At 51.2% G+C, this 13,888-nt stretch overlaps 1 protein-coding gene across 4 annotated transcripts; it reads right to left on the reverse strand.

Moving 5' to 3' along the window:
* Nucleotides 1–2,801: 2,801 nt before the first annotated feature.
* On the reverse strand, nt 2,802–13,871 carry LOC105491357 (component of oligomeric golgi complex 8). 4 transcript variants are annotated; one of them, XM_071084831.1, is made up of 6 exons: nt 13,317–13,871; nt 10,651–10,858; nt 8,366–9,193; nt 6,561–6,729; nt 5,084–5,260; nt 2,802–3,360 (listed from the first exon to the last, which is right to left on the reverse strand). In XM_071084831.1, exons 1-6 carry the CDS (start codon nt 13,778–13,780, stop codon nt 3,203–3,205), a joined length of 2,004 nt encoding a protein of 667 aa, XP_070940932.1. In that variant the 5' UTR covers nt 13,781–13,871; the 3' UTR covers nt 2,802–3,202. The 4 variants fall into 4 exon arrangements, with proteins under 4 accessions (XP_070940932.1, XP_070940933.1, XP_011755998.1 ...); XM_011757697.3 differs by having other exon boundaries at nt 3,221–3,360; nt 4,978–5,260; XM_071084832.1 differs by lacking the exons at nt 5,084–5,260; nt 6,561–6,729.
* Nucleotides 13,872–13,888: the final 17 nt, after the last annotated feature.

Here is a 13,888-nt window from a genome sequence, read left to right on the forward strand (position 1 = left end):
GGGCTTTGTTCCAAGCTTCCTTCGCCAAAACCCAGTACCTCTCTACCTTTCAAACCTGGCTGGGCCAGAACTGATTACATGGCCAGCTCTTGGCTCACACTGGCCTTGCATTGGGCCGTTTCTTCGCTCTGGTTCGAAGCCTCTGCAGAAGTGAGCTAACTTTGGACCAGTAGCTCCAAGACTTGGCTCCAGTGCTGACGGGTTACCCCTCAAGCACAGCAGCTGGGATCTTCGTGGCTTGGGGGCACTCGTTTAAGTTCTTGGTTATGTACCCCAAGCCCCCAGGAAATGAACCGTGTCTACAAAGCTTCACTTTAGTGAGCTTACACGTTTTTAAATTTTTAACTTCTAGTTACATTTACTTGAATCAGAAATTTGTTTCCTCATTCCTACTGCTTAAACACCTTAACAAATACTAGGGGTTAAGAAAGGTTAGTGTGGCTATGGTCCATCCCTGTGCTCTAGTTAGAGCGTAAAGACACCTGTCTTTCCACTTCTCTCTCTCCATGACCAGCAACAGGAACCACTGGTGCTGAACCTTGGACAGTGGCCTCAGACTCGCTGCCAGCACACAACCTGCCATCATCCATGTTAAACATGCTGACACATGCAGAGGAGTTTCCTCCCTGAAATGCTCTGAAATTCACTTCTCTACCTGGGGATTCTGTTCTAAACCTTCTGCCTACACTGGCTTTCACTGTGGAAGGTGATTTCTAAAACTTTGATTAGCTCATAATATTGACGTGTACATGTGTTTTTTGTGAGTGCTTCCTGCTGGAAGTGGAGGAGATTTTACTGGAAATGCAATAAAATTTGCATTTTATTGCTACCAGTGCCCACCACAAAGGCGTTAACCTCAGACTATAAGCATCAAAATGTCACCATAGCCCCCTGCAAGAGCTTCTGAACATTATCCAAATGAAAGGAGGCTCACTGAATTCTAATTTTCCTAAAGACCTATGTTTTCCGTAGCAATGAGCTTTCTACCAATCTCCCCATTGGCCGCATCTCTGACCTTGCACCAGTACCTGGTTGGGATTCCCTTTTTTTTTTTTTTTGAGACGGAGTCTCTGTCGCCAGGCTGGAGTAGAGTGGCAAGATCTCAGCCCACTGCAACCTCTGCCTCACAGGTTCGAGCGATTCTCCTGCCTCAGCCTCCGAAGTAGCTGGAATTACAGGCGCCAACCACCACGCCCAGTTAGTTTCTGTATTTTTAGTAAAAACAAGGTTTCGCCATGTTGGTCAGGCTGGTCTTGAACTCCTGACCTCAGGTGATCTGCCCGCCTTGGCCTCCCAAAGTACTGGGATTACCGGCATGAGCCACCAAGCCCGGCCGGGATTCCTTTTCAAAGTCAGGCTGCACCTAGAGCCAGTTTGCTTCTGCTTGGCCTCATGGGGCCTCAAAGAAAGCCATAGGGAAGAACGGGTCTTTCCTGGGTTCATTTAACTGCCATTTACAACACATTTTCTCTAAAAAGCTACTGGACTTCCTATTACTTGTATAGTTTGATTTTGAGGACTCTGTTTAGCAAGAATACCTACTTTAGAAAACTCAGCATAAAAATGAGGTGAAACGGGGCCGGGCGCGGTGGCTCAAGCCTGTAATCCCAGCACTTGGGGAGGCCGAGACGGGCGGATCACGAGGTCAGGAGATCAAGACCATCCTGGCTAACACGGTGAAACCCCGTCTCTACTAAAAAATACAAAAAGTAGCCGGGCGAGGTGGCGGGCGCCTGTAGTCCCAGCTACTCGGGAGGCTGAGGCAGGAGAATGGCGTGAACCCGGGAGGCGGAGCTTGCAGTGAGCTGAGATCCGGCCACTGCACTCCAGCCTGGGCGACATAGCGAGACTCCGTCTCAAAAAAAAAAAAAAAGGTGAAACAATTTAACTAAAACCGGAGTTTGGCTGGGTACTGTGGCTCACAACTGTGATCCCACACTTTGGGAGGCCAAGGCAGAAGGATTGCCTGAGACCAGGAATTTGAGACCAGCCTGGGCAACACAGTGAGACCCCCGTCTCTATCTTTAAAAAAAAAAAAAAACAAAGAATAAATAAAACTGGAGTTCCTTCACCTCTTGACAAAGCTGACACTTTTTTTTTTTTTTGAGACAGAAAAAAAAAGAAAACTCTACAGTCAGAATCATCCTTTGAGTCTTGTTCTGTCGCCCAGGCTGGAGTGCAGTGGCATGATCCTGGCTCACTGCTACCTCCGCCTCTTGGGTTCAAGCAATTCTCTGCCTTGGCTACATGAGTAGCTGGGATTACAGGCGCTTGCCACCACGCCTGGCTAATTTCTGTATTTTTAGTAGAGACAGGGTTTCACCATCTTGGCCAGGCTGTTCTTGAACTCCTGACCTCGTGATTCACCCGCCCCACCCTCCCAAAGTGCTGAGATTACAGGCGTGAGCCACCCCGCCTGGCAGACACTTAAATCTACACACTGGTTGGTGAGACGTTAATTCATTTTTACAAAAAAAGTGTATAACCAGGAAGTACTAGTCCTGCTTTCTGTGTCTGTCCCAATTTTTAAAGGAAGCTCACTGCACTTCTCAATTGTCACCCCTGCCCCTAGCCCTGATCCATGGCCTCTAACCCAAGAATGAGCCAAGAACCAGCTGCTCTAGAGATGTCAGCAGCAAAATCCTGCCCAAGGCTGTTAAAATGTGTGGGCACTCATTTACACTCGTGCTGTCATTAAACACTTCCTTGAGCAGGGACGATTCTGTCCTGTTTCATTTCCATAAGCAAACTGGCGTCCAAGGCCACAAGCCCTCTGTAAAAATAAGAACTCGGCACAAATGGCCAATCACACGCTTACCTGCATTTTTAAAGACAGCTTTCAGATATTTAGGGGCTACATTATTACCAAACCTTGGCTTTGGGAGATTATACAGGTCCGAGGAACTCGTGTCTACTGCAGACGAATGCAGTTACCCCACCTTCCTCCATACAGAATTGTCAGGAAACGTCCACTCCTTTGGGGGTGATTTTTCTCCTCAAGTTGTAAACAACATTCCGTTCATAGCTGATTTCAGGGCAAACATTTCTGACATCTTCCTCCAGCTCAGTCTGTCATGCCTTGGCAGTCCAGTTTCCTGTCATATGCAAGCCATCCAAGTTGATGCGAAGTAAGATGTACCCAGGTCAAAGTGGAAGTGTGTGCGTCTTGGTATCCGGAATCCTCAGCCCCAGTAGCAAAGCTTTAGTCATTCACCTCCATCCAATAGACGTTTGTGAATGTCCTGCTGTCCATTTTGTCAATAAACAGGCAGCCCTGCAGGTGGTCCATCTCGTGCTGGATGATACGGGCTGCCCACCCGCTCGCCTGCCACGCCACCTGTTCTCCATTGGGGTCCAGCCCTGCAAAGCAAGTTACAGCCCTGGTGAGTGGGAACAGCTGAACTGCATCATCCCCAACCTCCTCACCCCTGCACCTGGCTGTTCCCACTGACAAGAGGCAACAGCAGACGGCAAATGTAGACAGCAGCTCCTCTCCTAACTGGAAAACGTGCCTCACATCGGCCCATTACCAAGTGTTCAACCTGGTTCCCAACTCTGGTAATTAGGTTATGGAGCTCACTGTAGAGCTGAGATGAGAAATCATCTTCCTACGGTGCGACCCTTCCGAACACTCCTCCCGTTTCTGAGGTATCCGTGGGCTCTCAACTCCTAACAGACGTTCTGCAGCTTAAGACCCCACTGTTTTTCTGACCCTCTTCAACCGACGAGCTTGCTCTGCAGGAACAATCACCCCGACCCCAGCAGAGCCCGCATTCCGCGAGACATCCTGTGGTACCACGCGGGGAATGGCTTAGCCCCCCGGGCTGGGCCAGGCTGGGGGGCCAATCCCCACTTCTCCAACTCCACCGTGGCGGATCTAACTAGCGCCGAAGAGAGTGTTTGCTTCAGAAAGCAAGGGAGCAGAAAGACGCCAGGCTGTCAGGAATTAGGAGACTCCTCCTCGCCCCTGCGTCCTATCTGAGCGGGCTCTGCCCCACAAGAGCTTCTATCCGTCCTGAGACCTGTACGCTCCCGCGTCCCACTTCGTTCCTGCGGGAGGTACGGCAGATGAACCGCGACCACTTCCGCGCTCTCGCCAGAGTTGGGCGGAAAAGATTCGCGCGCTGCTCCAGCCGCCCCGGCCCCGCCGCCCGCACCTGAGATCTGCACCGCCTGGAAGCGGGGCACGCAGGCCAGGAAGCCGGCGACGCTCTCGCAGCCCTCGGGGAAAGTGACCAGACGGCTGTCCAGCACCCGCAGGCTGGGGTTCACGAACACGCGCAGGGGGAAGGGCTCCATCTGTCGAAGCGCGCGCTGGCGCGGCGGGCACTCGCGACACAGCGCCTCGGGCAGCTCCAGCGCCAGCACCTGCAGCGGCACCCCCAGCTGCGGCGCGCTTAGGCCCACGCATCGCCGCCGCCGCATCACCTGGACCAGCCGCTGCGTCAGCCGCTGCAGCTCGGGCCCACCCAGCTGCGCCCGCTCTACCGGGGCCGCCACGCCGCGCAGCACCGGGTCCCCGACCTGGCACACGTGCGGGAACGGCGGTTCGGGAGGACCCAGTACCAGGCACCTCAGGTGGCGCCAGTAGGAGCGCCGGAGCGCAGGACACTCGACGCCGTCCGGGGCGGCCGTGGAGCTGCAGGCCCGGGTACCGACGGCTGCCGCCCCTGCCCACGGCACTGCCGCCCAGACCGGCCCCAGGCTCAGCGCGCCCCACAGCCGGGCCATGGCGGCCCCTGCAGCAGTAACCCGGCCCGCCCCTTCCGGCCGCAGCACAGGGCACGCCGGGAAGCGCCGTCAGCCAGCGCACAGCAAGGAAACGGCTGGATCCCCCACTTCCTGCCCAGAACTGGAGTGAGCACCGCCCCCTTCCGCTCTCCTGCCGGGAGCTTCTTCCTCCCTCCCGAGCCCGCCCTGGGCCTTCCAGGGCGACGCAACCTTGTCCCCCAGCCCCGCGCCGGGTACCGCACGCACCGCGTTCTGGAGGCTGGGGACGCCGGCTAGGGCCCCACGCTGGGCGGTTCCGCGTCCACCTCCTCTCGCCCTCCCTCCAGGCAGGCTGGGCCCGCGGGATCCAGGCGTGGCTCCTCGGAGGGAGGCTCTGGTGCTGGAGCTGTGAGCTCAGGCCCCAGCGCCTGGTCATCCAGGGTGAAGAGCGTCTCTCTCTTTGGCAGGATAAAGGCGAGGGGCTCTTGAATGGCGCCGATGTTCACATGCCCGAGGTTTCCATACTTGGAGAGCTGAGTGGGAGGAATGCCTGCCCCAAACGTGGGGAAAGCAAAATGGAAAAAAGTTATTAATAAAATTCAATATAGAAGTTTAAGGAGAAAAAACAGAAGCAATTACTTTTTTTTTTTTGAGACAGCCTCGCTCCGTCGCCCAGGCTGGAGTGCAGTGGCATGATCGCTGCTCACTGCAACCTCTGCCTCCCAGGTTCAAGCAGGTCTCATGCCTCAGCCTCCGTGGTAGCTGGGATCACAGGCGCCTGCCACCAAGCCAGGCTAATATTTGTATTTTTAGTAGAGACGGGGTTTTACTATGTTGGCCAGGCTGGTCTCAAACTCCCGACCTCAGGTGATCCATCCGCCTCGGCCTCCCAAAGTGCTGGGATTACAGGCATGAACCACTGCGCCCAGTCATCAATTACTGTATTTCAATACAGCAAAAACCACCTTTGTCATAGGGAACAGGAAGCTATACTGTGAAGCAGAAGGTAATGGAGCAGCACTGTTGGGCGCCTGCAGCAGGAATCCAGACCTCAGGGAGCCCCAGGGGAAAAGTGGAGGGCAGCCAGGCTTTGCAGGTGTGATGCACTGACCCATTGCCCTTTGGGAAGCTGCGCCTCAACCAAGCCCTTCTCCCATCACAAGGGGACAAGGACGTGAAAGTGAATTGGAAAAAAGACTTTAGGACGGGCGCGATGGCTCACACCTGTAATCCCAGCACTTAGGGAGGCAGAGGCAGGCAGATCACAAGTCAAGATATCAAGACCATCCTGGCCAACGTGGTGAAACCTAGTCTCTACTAAAATACAAAAATTAGCTGGGCGTGGTGGTGCAAGCCTGTAGTCTCAGCTACTCGGGAGGCTGAGGCAGGAGAATTGCTTGAACCCGGGAGGTGGAAGTTGCAGTGAGCCAAGACTGTGCCACTGCACTCCAGCCTGGCAACAGAGCGAGACTCCACCTCAAAAAAAAAAAAAAAAAAAAAAAGACTTTAAAAACCCTTTCTCTAGACATTTCACATAAATGGAATCATACGTATGTGGTTCTTTTGTGACTGGCTTCTTCCACTTAGCCAGATACAGCCATATAATGTATGATTCCATTTTTATGAAATGTCCACAAAAAGCAAATCTATGGCAACAGAAAGTAGGTTGCCAGGGGCTAAGGATGCTGTCGAGGAATGACTACAAATGTGCATGAAGGATCTTTTTGGAGTGATGGAAATATTCTAAAATTGGATTCATATTTACTAAACACTGACTTACACAAATGGGTGAATTATTTAGTATGTGAATTACACATCAGTAAGGCAGTTTACAAAATTTTCTTTCTTACCTAAAGTCTGTGCTATCTGAGCTGGTGGAAAAAGGACTTGGAGACAGCGATTTAAATACGGAACAAGGTCTTCCAGAAAGACAGTGCAGAACTGGACGAAGAGCTCTTGCTCCCCTCTGCTGAAGGCAGTCTCTTCAGCGCGATGGAAGGCCAGGATTATTTTAGTTACCTAAGAGACAAGGGCACCATCAATCACTGGGACAGCCTATCACCACTGAGACAGCAGTGCGTGAAACTAGGCAAAAAAAAGGTATACCCCCCCCTCAAGTTTTCTTGAACAAACTAATTTAACAGTACATTATTTTACTGTCTCATTTAAACTCAAAATTATGGTCATTCTCCACAATTGTGTCACTTTATTAATGTGAAGTTCAGACCCAACTTGTTACATTATGGGTGTAGTTTCCAGTTCTAGTGGAGGAGTGTCATAAAACTATAGAGAATACATGGTTTTGGTTTTTTTTTTTTTTTCCAGAGACACAATTTTGCTCTGTCACCTATGCTGGAGTGCAGTGGCACCATCGTAGCTCACTGTAGCTTCAAACTCCTGGGCTCAAGGAATACTCCCACCGTAGCCTCCCAAGTAGCTGGGGCTACAGGCATGCACCATCACGCCTGGCTAAGTTTTAAAATTTTGTGTAGAGACAGGGTCTTGTTTTGTTGCCCAGGCTGGTCTAGAGCTCCTGGCTTCAAGAGATCCTCCTGCTTCAGCCTCCCAAAGTGTTGGCATTTCAGGTGTGAGCCACTGCGCTTGGCCCAATACATGGTTCTTAACTTCCATAGAGGACCAACCAGAACTGTGCTGGATCCAGGAAAATGAAGCAAAACTCTATGAGGTTTCCGCTAAGGCCCCTGAGGTTCCAGAAAGCTAGAACCACTGGAAAACTAGAAGAAAACAGCTAGGAAAGAGAGGTTTCAAAACCAACAGAGCAGCCTAGCTGACACTACAGACATGTGGCATAGCGACAGGGTAAGAACACAGACTCTGGTGCTGGACTTCCTGGGTTCAAGTGACTCACACCTGTAATCTCACACTTTGAGGGGCTGAAGCAGGAGGATCACTTGAGTCCAGGAGTTTGAGACCAGCCTAGGCAACATAGGGAGACACTCTCTCTCCATAAAATAAAACACATTAAAAAAAAATATGCTAAAGGTGAAGGGTTTTGCAGATGTAATTAAAGTCCCTAATCGTCTGACTTAATCAAATGAATCTTTTGAAAGGAGGTACCTAAAAGAAGAGACTCAAGCAAGAAAGAAGCTCTCCTGCTGGCTTTAAGGAAGCAAACAGCCATGTTGTCAGTTGCCTATGGAGTAGACAGCCTCTAGGAGCTAAAGCTTCAGTTCTGCAATTGCAAGGAACTGACCCCTGCCAACTTGAATGAGTCTGAAATGGAGCCCCAACCTCCAGATGAGACCATAGGCCAGCCAACACCTTGATGGCAACCCTGTAAGACCCTGAGCAGAGAGGACCCAGTTGTGCTGAGACTGGACTCCTGACCCACCAAAACTGGGAAGTAATAAATGTGTTGCTGGAAGCTAAGTTTCTAGGAATTTGTTACACAGCACTAGAAAGCTAATACGTGCATTACTGAATTGTTACTATAGGCAAGTCACTTCATGGACTGTCCTAGGTCCCATGAAGGGCAACTGGCCAGAGCTTTTCAACCAGGAGAACCTCCAACACCACACTAAACCTCTCCATGTCAGCAGACACCACTGTCAAATAGACGGGTTTATTACAAAAATCTGGCCACCCATTACCAGAGAAGGCCCAGAGTAGCCGAAAACCAACAGAATGTGCTCACCTTGGCAAGGGCATCTTCCAAGGCCCCAGTCACATCCTGTGCCAGGGCCACAGGGCAGCAGAGGCGCAGATCATTGAAGGCGACCAGAATATTGTTGAGGAAGCAGGCGAGGGGTGGGAAATCTAGGAGCACCATGGGTGGCTGCAGCGTCCCTGGCTGGGTGGCTGGCACAACAGTAGGCATGTTACTGGTGCCCAGGATGGCTGGAGCTGAGATGAGTGTGTAGGAGTTCATTTCTTCCTGGAATTTCTCCACTGTTTCCTGAATTGCTTTCTGGAAAGTGCTGATGGCCACCTGCTGGAAAACAGGAGCCAACTGACCGCGGAAATCAGCTCCCACCCGGCTGAAGGACAGCCCAAAGTACATGCACTGGCCCAGCAGAGAGTCCAGGCGGCCGCCTATGCCCTGGTAAAGGTCGGTCTCCAGCACCTGCAGGAACTGTGAGACTTTCTGTAGCACCCAGCCATGGAAGATGGCACTCTCATTCACGGTGTGCTCACCCACGGCAGGGGGCAGCAGTGGGTCCTCATCTGAGAAGATGGCACGGTACTGGGTGATGATATCAAAGAGATGGACACGGCAGGCCTCGATGGTTTTTGTGATATGGAAATAGGGATCATCATTAGGAATGGCAGTCAGGATGGACCGGAGCCAAGCATCTCGGGCCTGAAGAAACTTCACCCTCAACTCAGCCTCAGTGAAGACATCCATGCGCCGCAGGTAGCCAATGACACGGAGGCAGGCGGGGAGCTGGATGTTGGTCCTCAGTTGCTGGATCAGCTGGCTCAGCATCAGCTGCATGGACTGGCGCACTTCGTTCACGATGCCCTGACAATACATAGAGTCACACTGTGCTGGGAAGGATGCTCTCTAGAACCCACTCCCCTAACCCTGAAGACTGCAGACCAACATTCCCATGGCTTTCCTGAAATATGAAGTAATTTCCTAAAGCTGATGCCTGTAGGTTCACCAACAAAGATCAGGTTAACTCTCTTGCTTAAAAAGCTTAAAACCTGGCCAGGTGCAGTGGCTCACACCTGTAATTCCAGCACCGTGGGCAGGCGGATCACTTGAGGTCAGGAGTTTGAGACCAGTCTGGCCAACATGGTGAAACCCCGTCTCTACTAAAAATACAAAAAGTAAGGCCGGGCGCGGTGACTCAAGCCTGTAATCCCAGCACTTTGGGAGGCCGAGGCGGGCGGATCACGAGGTCAGGAGATTGAGACCATCCTGGCTAACATGGTGAAACCCCGTCTCTACTAAAAAAATACAAAAAAACTAGCTGGGCGAGGTGGCGGGCGCCTGTAGTCCCAGCTACTCAGGAGGCTGAGGCAGGAGAATGGCGTAAACCGGGGAGGGGGAGCTTGCAGTGAGCCGAGATCCAGCCACTGCACTCCAGCCTGGGCGACACAGTGAGACTCTGTCTCAAAAAAAATAAAATAAAATAAAATAAAAATACAAAAAGTAGGTGGGTGTGGTGGCGCAGGCCTGTAATCCCAGTTACTCGGGAGGCAGAGGCAAGAGAATCACCTGAACCTGGGAGATAAATGTTGGTTGCAGCGAGACGAGGTCACGCCACTGCACTCCAGCCTGGGCGACAGAGCAACTCTGTCTCAAAAAAAAAAAAAAAAAAGCTTAAAACCCTCCAGTGACTTCCCACTGCAACCGAGAAAATTCCAACCACTCATTGGGACTTATACTGGTGGCCTTACCTGGTTCTCCATCTTCACCTGCTTCCTTATGCTCTCCCACTGCTATAATCCATTAACTCTGGCTGCCTCTGTATCCCTTAAATACCTCAATTTCTGCCCACTTCAGCCCTCTCCACTTGTTCTTCGCACTTTCTGGTTTGCTCTCTCCTCAGATCTTTGTGGGCTGGCTCCTTCTTCTCACTTAGGTCTCAGCTTAAGTGTTACCTCCCCAGAAGAGTCTGTCTTGATCACCCTACCTAAAGAAACCTACCCTAGACTCCCTCTACCCCATTCCCCATTTTGTTTTTTTAATCAGACACCACTATCTGAAATGATATCATTTATTTCTTTGTCAATTATCAGACTTCCCATTAGCACGTAAGCTGCATGAGAGCCAGGACCACTTTATTCACAATGTATCCCCAGCATATAGAGCAGTGCTTGGCACGTGATTAATATGTATTTTGAATAAATGAATGTTTTCAGAAACTGATATGAAACATGCAAGGGTTTCTACCTAAAGCTTCAGTCCTGACCACAGAATAAATGATTACAAGAACATTACTTTGAGTGCTCTCTGGGTAAGTTGGCTACCTGGATGACAGGGATGGAAGAGTATTTCCTCTCCAGTCGGCGTACATAGGCTGCAAGCTCCAGGGCCTCTTCATAATAACTGTTCCGGACACAGGTGTCCATGAGCTGAGGAATCTCCAGTATTTCCAAAATTTCTGTGTGCCGGTTTAGGGTCAGACTATTCATCCGACGGTTGGAGCTGATCTCCTCGGCTTCCTTCACAAAGTTCCTAGTAATAATCAGGAGAATGTTGGTCCTTCACTGCTCTGTACCAAAACCTTAGCTACAGTTACCAAGCACCTGCTATGAACATTGGGCTGGATGATCTATCTGATTTATTCCTCACACCCCACCTATAAGGTAAGCATTATTACAATTGAGGAAATTTTTAATCCCAGAGAGGTTAAGCAACTTGTCCAAAAACATACAATTAATAAATCTAACAGACAGAAATCCAGATATGCCACTGGCTGGCTGTGGCAAGGTACTTGGCCTCTCTGAACCTATTTCCTCATTGGTAAAACAGTATATAGGGCCGGGCGCGGTGGCTCATGCCTGTAATCCCAGCACTTTGGGAGGCCGAGACAGGCGGATCACTTGAGGCCAGGGGTTCAAGTAAAACCCCATACTAAAAATACAAAAAATTAGCCAGGCATGGTGGCGCGTGCCTGTAGTCCCAGCTACTCGGGAAGCTGAGTAGGAGAATCACTTGAACCCAGGAGGTGGAGGTTGCAGTGAACAGAGATGGCGCCCCTGTACTCCAGCCTGGCCAACAGAGCAAGACTCCATCTCGGGGGAAAAAAAAAAAAAGTACATAGTACCCTCCTCACAAGGATGTAAGAAATGAGATGATGCGTGGGAAGCATTTAACACAGAACTTGAAACAGAGCAAATGCATCAGAGTAAAAATAGTAAAAGACACAGAGTTAAATATTTAGCAATAGCTATCATTATTTTCATAATGAAGCACTAACTAGCCTAGAATCTACCACCTTTCCCCATATTCCCTCAGGTCTTCATCTTCTCCTGTGCTAATGTTCAACCATAGCTCCTGCCACAGTCTACTTTCAACACTTCTCTATATTTACAGAGACCTGCTTTATCAAGTCCCTTGTCTACTCTGGAGCATGGAAGGGTACAAAAGCTGCTGTCAGATATCCAAAGGCTCAAAAGAAAAATTAAACTTTAATCATGAAAGGCTGGAAGGCAGAACTAAGGATAATGGACTGAGGATCTATGGAGACAGAATATGACTCACAAAGGACTTTTTTTTTTTTTTGAGACGGAGTCTTGCTCTGTCACCAGGCTGCAGTGCTCTGGCATGCACCATCTTGGCTCACTGCAACCTCTGCCTCCCAGGTTCAAGTAATTCTCCTGCCTCAGCCTCCCAAGTAGCTGGGATTACAAGTGCGCGCCACCACACCCAGCTAATTATTTTTAGTAGAGATGGGGTTTCAGCATGTTGGCCAGGATGGCCTCGATCTCTTGACCTCGTGATCCGCCTGCCTTGGCCTCCCAAAGTGCTGGGATTACAGGCATGAGCCAAAGCACCCGGGCTTTTTTTCTTTTTTTAAGACAAGAGTTTCACTCTGTCACCCAGTCTGGAATGCAGTGGCACAATCACAGCCCACTGCATCCTCGACCTCCCAAACTGGAGTGCGGTGGCACAATCGGGCCCAACTGACCCTCCCACCTCAACCTCCTGTATAGCTGGGACTACAGGCGCACGCCACCACGCCCAGCTAATTTTTTATTGTGTAGAGACAGGGTTTTGCTATGTTGGTCAGGCTGCTCTCGAACTCCTGGGCTCAAGTCTCAGGCTCCCAAAGTGCTGGGATTACAGGCTGAGCCACCACATCCAGACGTCCAAAAGGAGAGGCGTTTTGATATCTGATGCCCTCAAATGGGAGGATTTCCTTGTCGACTTCCCGTCAATGGAAGTTTTGAAGCAGATGACCTCTGGTCCAAGCTTTCGTATAAAATAAGTATACAAATGTACACATATATTCAGCTCACACCTATAATGTTAACTATGTCAGACCCGATAATAAGAGCTTTGCATGAATCCTTTTTCTTTAGTGCCCACAACAGCCCTTCGAAGGAGGGATATGCTCCTGGGTCATCAGTTCTGAATTCGCAACCTCCTAGCTGTGTCCTTAGACATCACTAATCTCTGTCTTGACTTGCTCATATGTAAAATGAAAATAACAGGGCTGGGTGCGGCGGCTCACGCCTGTAATCCCAGCGCTTTGGGAGGCCGAGGCGGGCAGATCACGAGGTCAAAAGATGGAGACCATCCTGGCCAACATGCTGAAACCCCGTCTCTACTAAAAATACAAAAAAAATTAGCTGGGCGTGGTGGCGCACCCCTGTGGTCCCTGCTACTCAGGAGGCTGAGGCAGGAGAATCGCTTGAATCCGGGAGGCGGAAGTAGGTTGCAGCGAGCCGAGATCTCGCCACTGCACTCCAACCTGGCGACAGGGCGAGACTCCGTCTCAAAAAAGAAAAAAAAAAGGGGGGGGATAACAGTACCTACCTCGAAGGCTGTTGTGAGGTTTAAATGGATTATAAGGCGCTCAGCAGAGAGCCTGGAACGTGGTAAACGCTTTATAAGTGTTAGTTATTTCTACCATCGTAAACGTCAGCTTTTACAGTTAAAAACCCCTTTAGCGCCAGGCGCGTCGCACCTGCAGCTCTGCTGGAAGCTGGGCAAGCGGTCGAGCAGGCGGCCGAGCGATGCCTCCACGTCGCCAAAGAGGCGGTGGATGCGCTCGGTGCACTCGGCGCCGCGGATGAAGGTCTTGTAGTTGGCGAAGGCCAAGTCGCGTGTCTGCTGCAGCAGCTGCGCCCGCTCCTCCGCCAGGCGCTCCGGCTCGCGCCGCAGCCGCTCCAGCCCCGAGCCGCTCAACTCCCGGAGGTAGCGGCCCACATCGGGCCGCTCGCGCCACTGGGCCTCGGGGAAGCGGTCCCGGAACAGCGACGCCAGGAGCCCTTCATCCTCCACCTCGCCGAGAGCCGCTGCCGTGGCCCTGGCCGTGGCTGACGATGGGAAAGTCGCCGCGGTAGCCATCTTCCCCGCAACAACGTCACTTCCCCTCCGGACCACCGGGGGCGCTGACTCCGAATTTAGGACAGGAAGAAACAGGACCATTTCCGGTCTCTATCTTTTCTCATCCAGTCGGCTTGCTTTCCCCGGCGGTCGTCCGGGCGCTAGCGAGAGGAACTATTGGTACGGGGCTAGAGAGGAAGGCTTTGGGGT

Source organism: Macaca nemestrina, chromosome 18, assembly GCF_043159975.1.
Source record: "Macaca nemestrina isolate mMacNem1 chromosome 18, mMacNem.hap1, whole genome shotgun sequence".
NCBI lineage: Eukaryota > Metazoa > Chordata > Mammalia > Primates > Cercopithecidae > Macaca > Macaca nemestrina.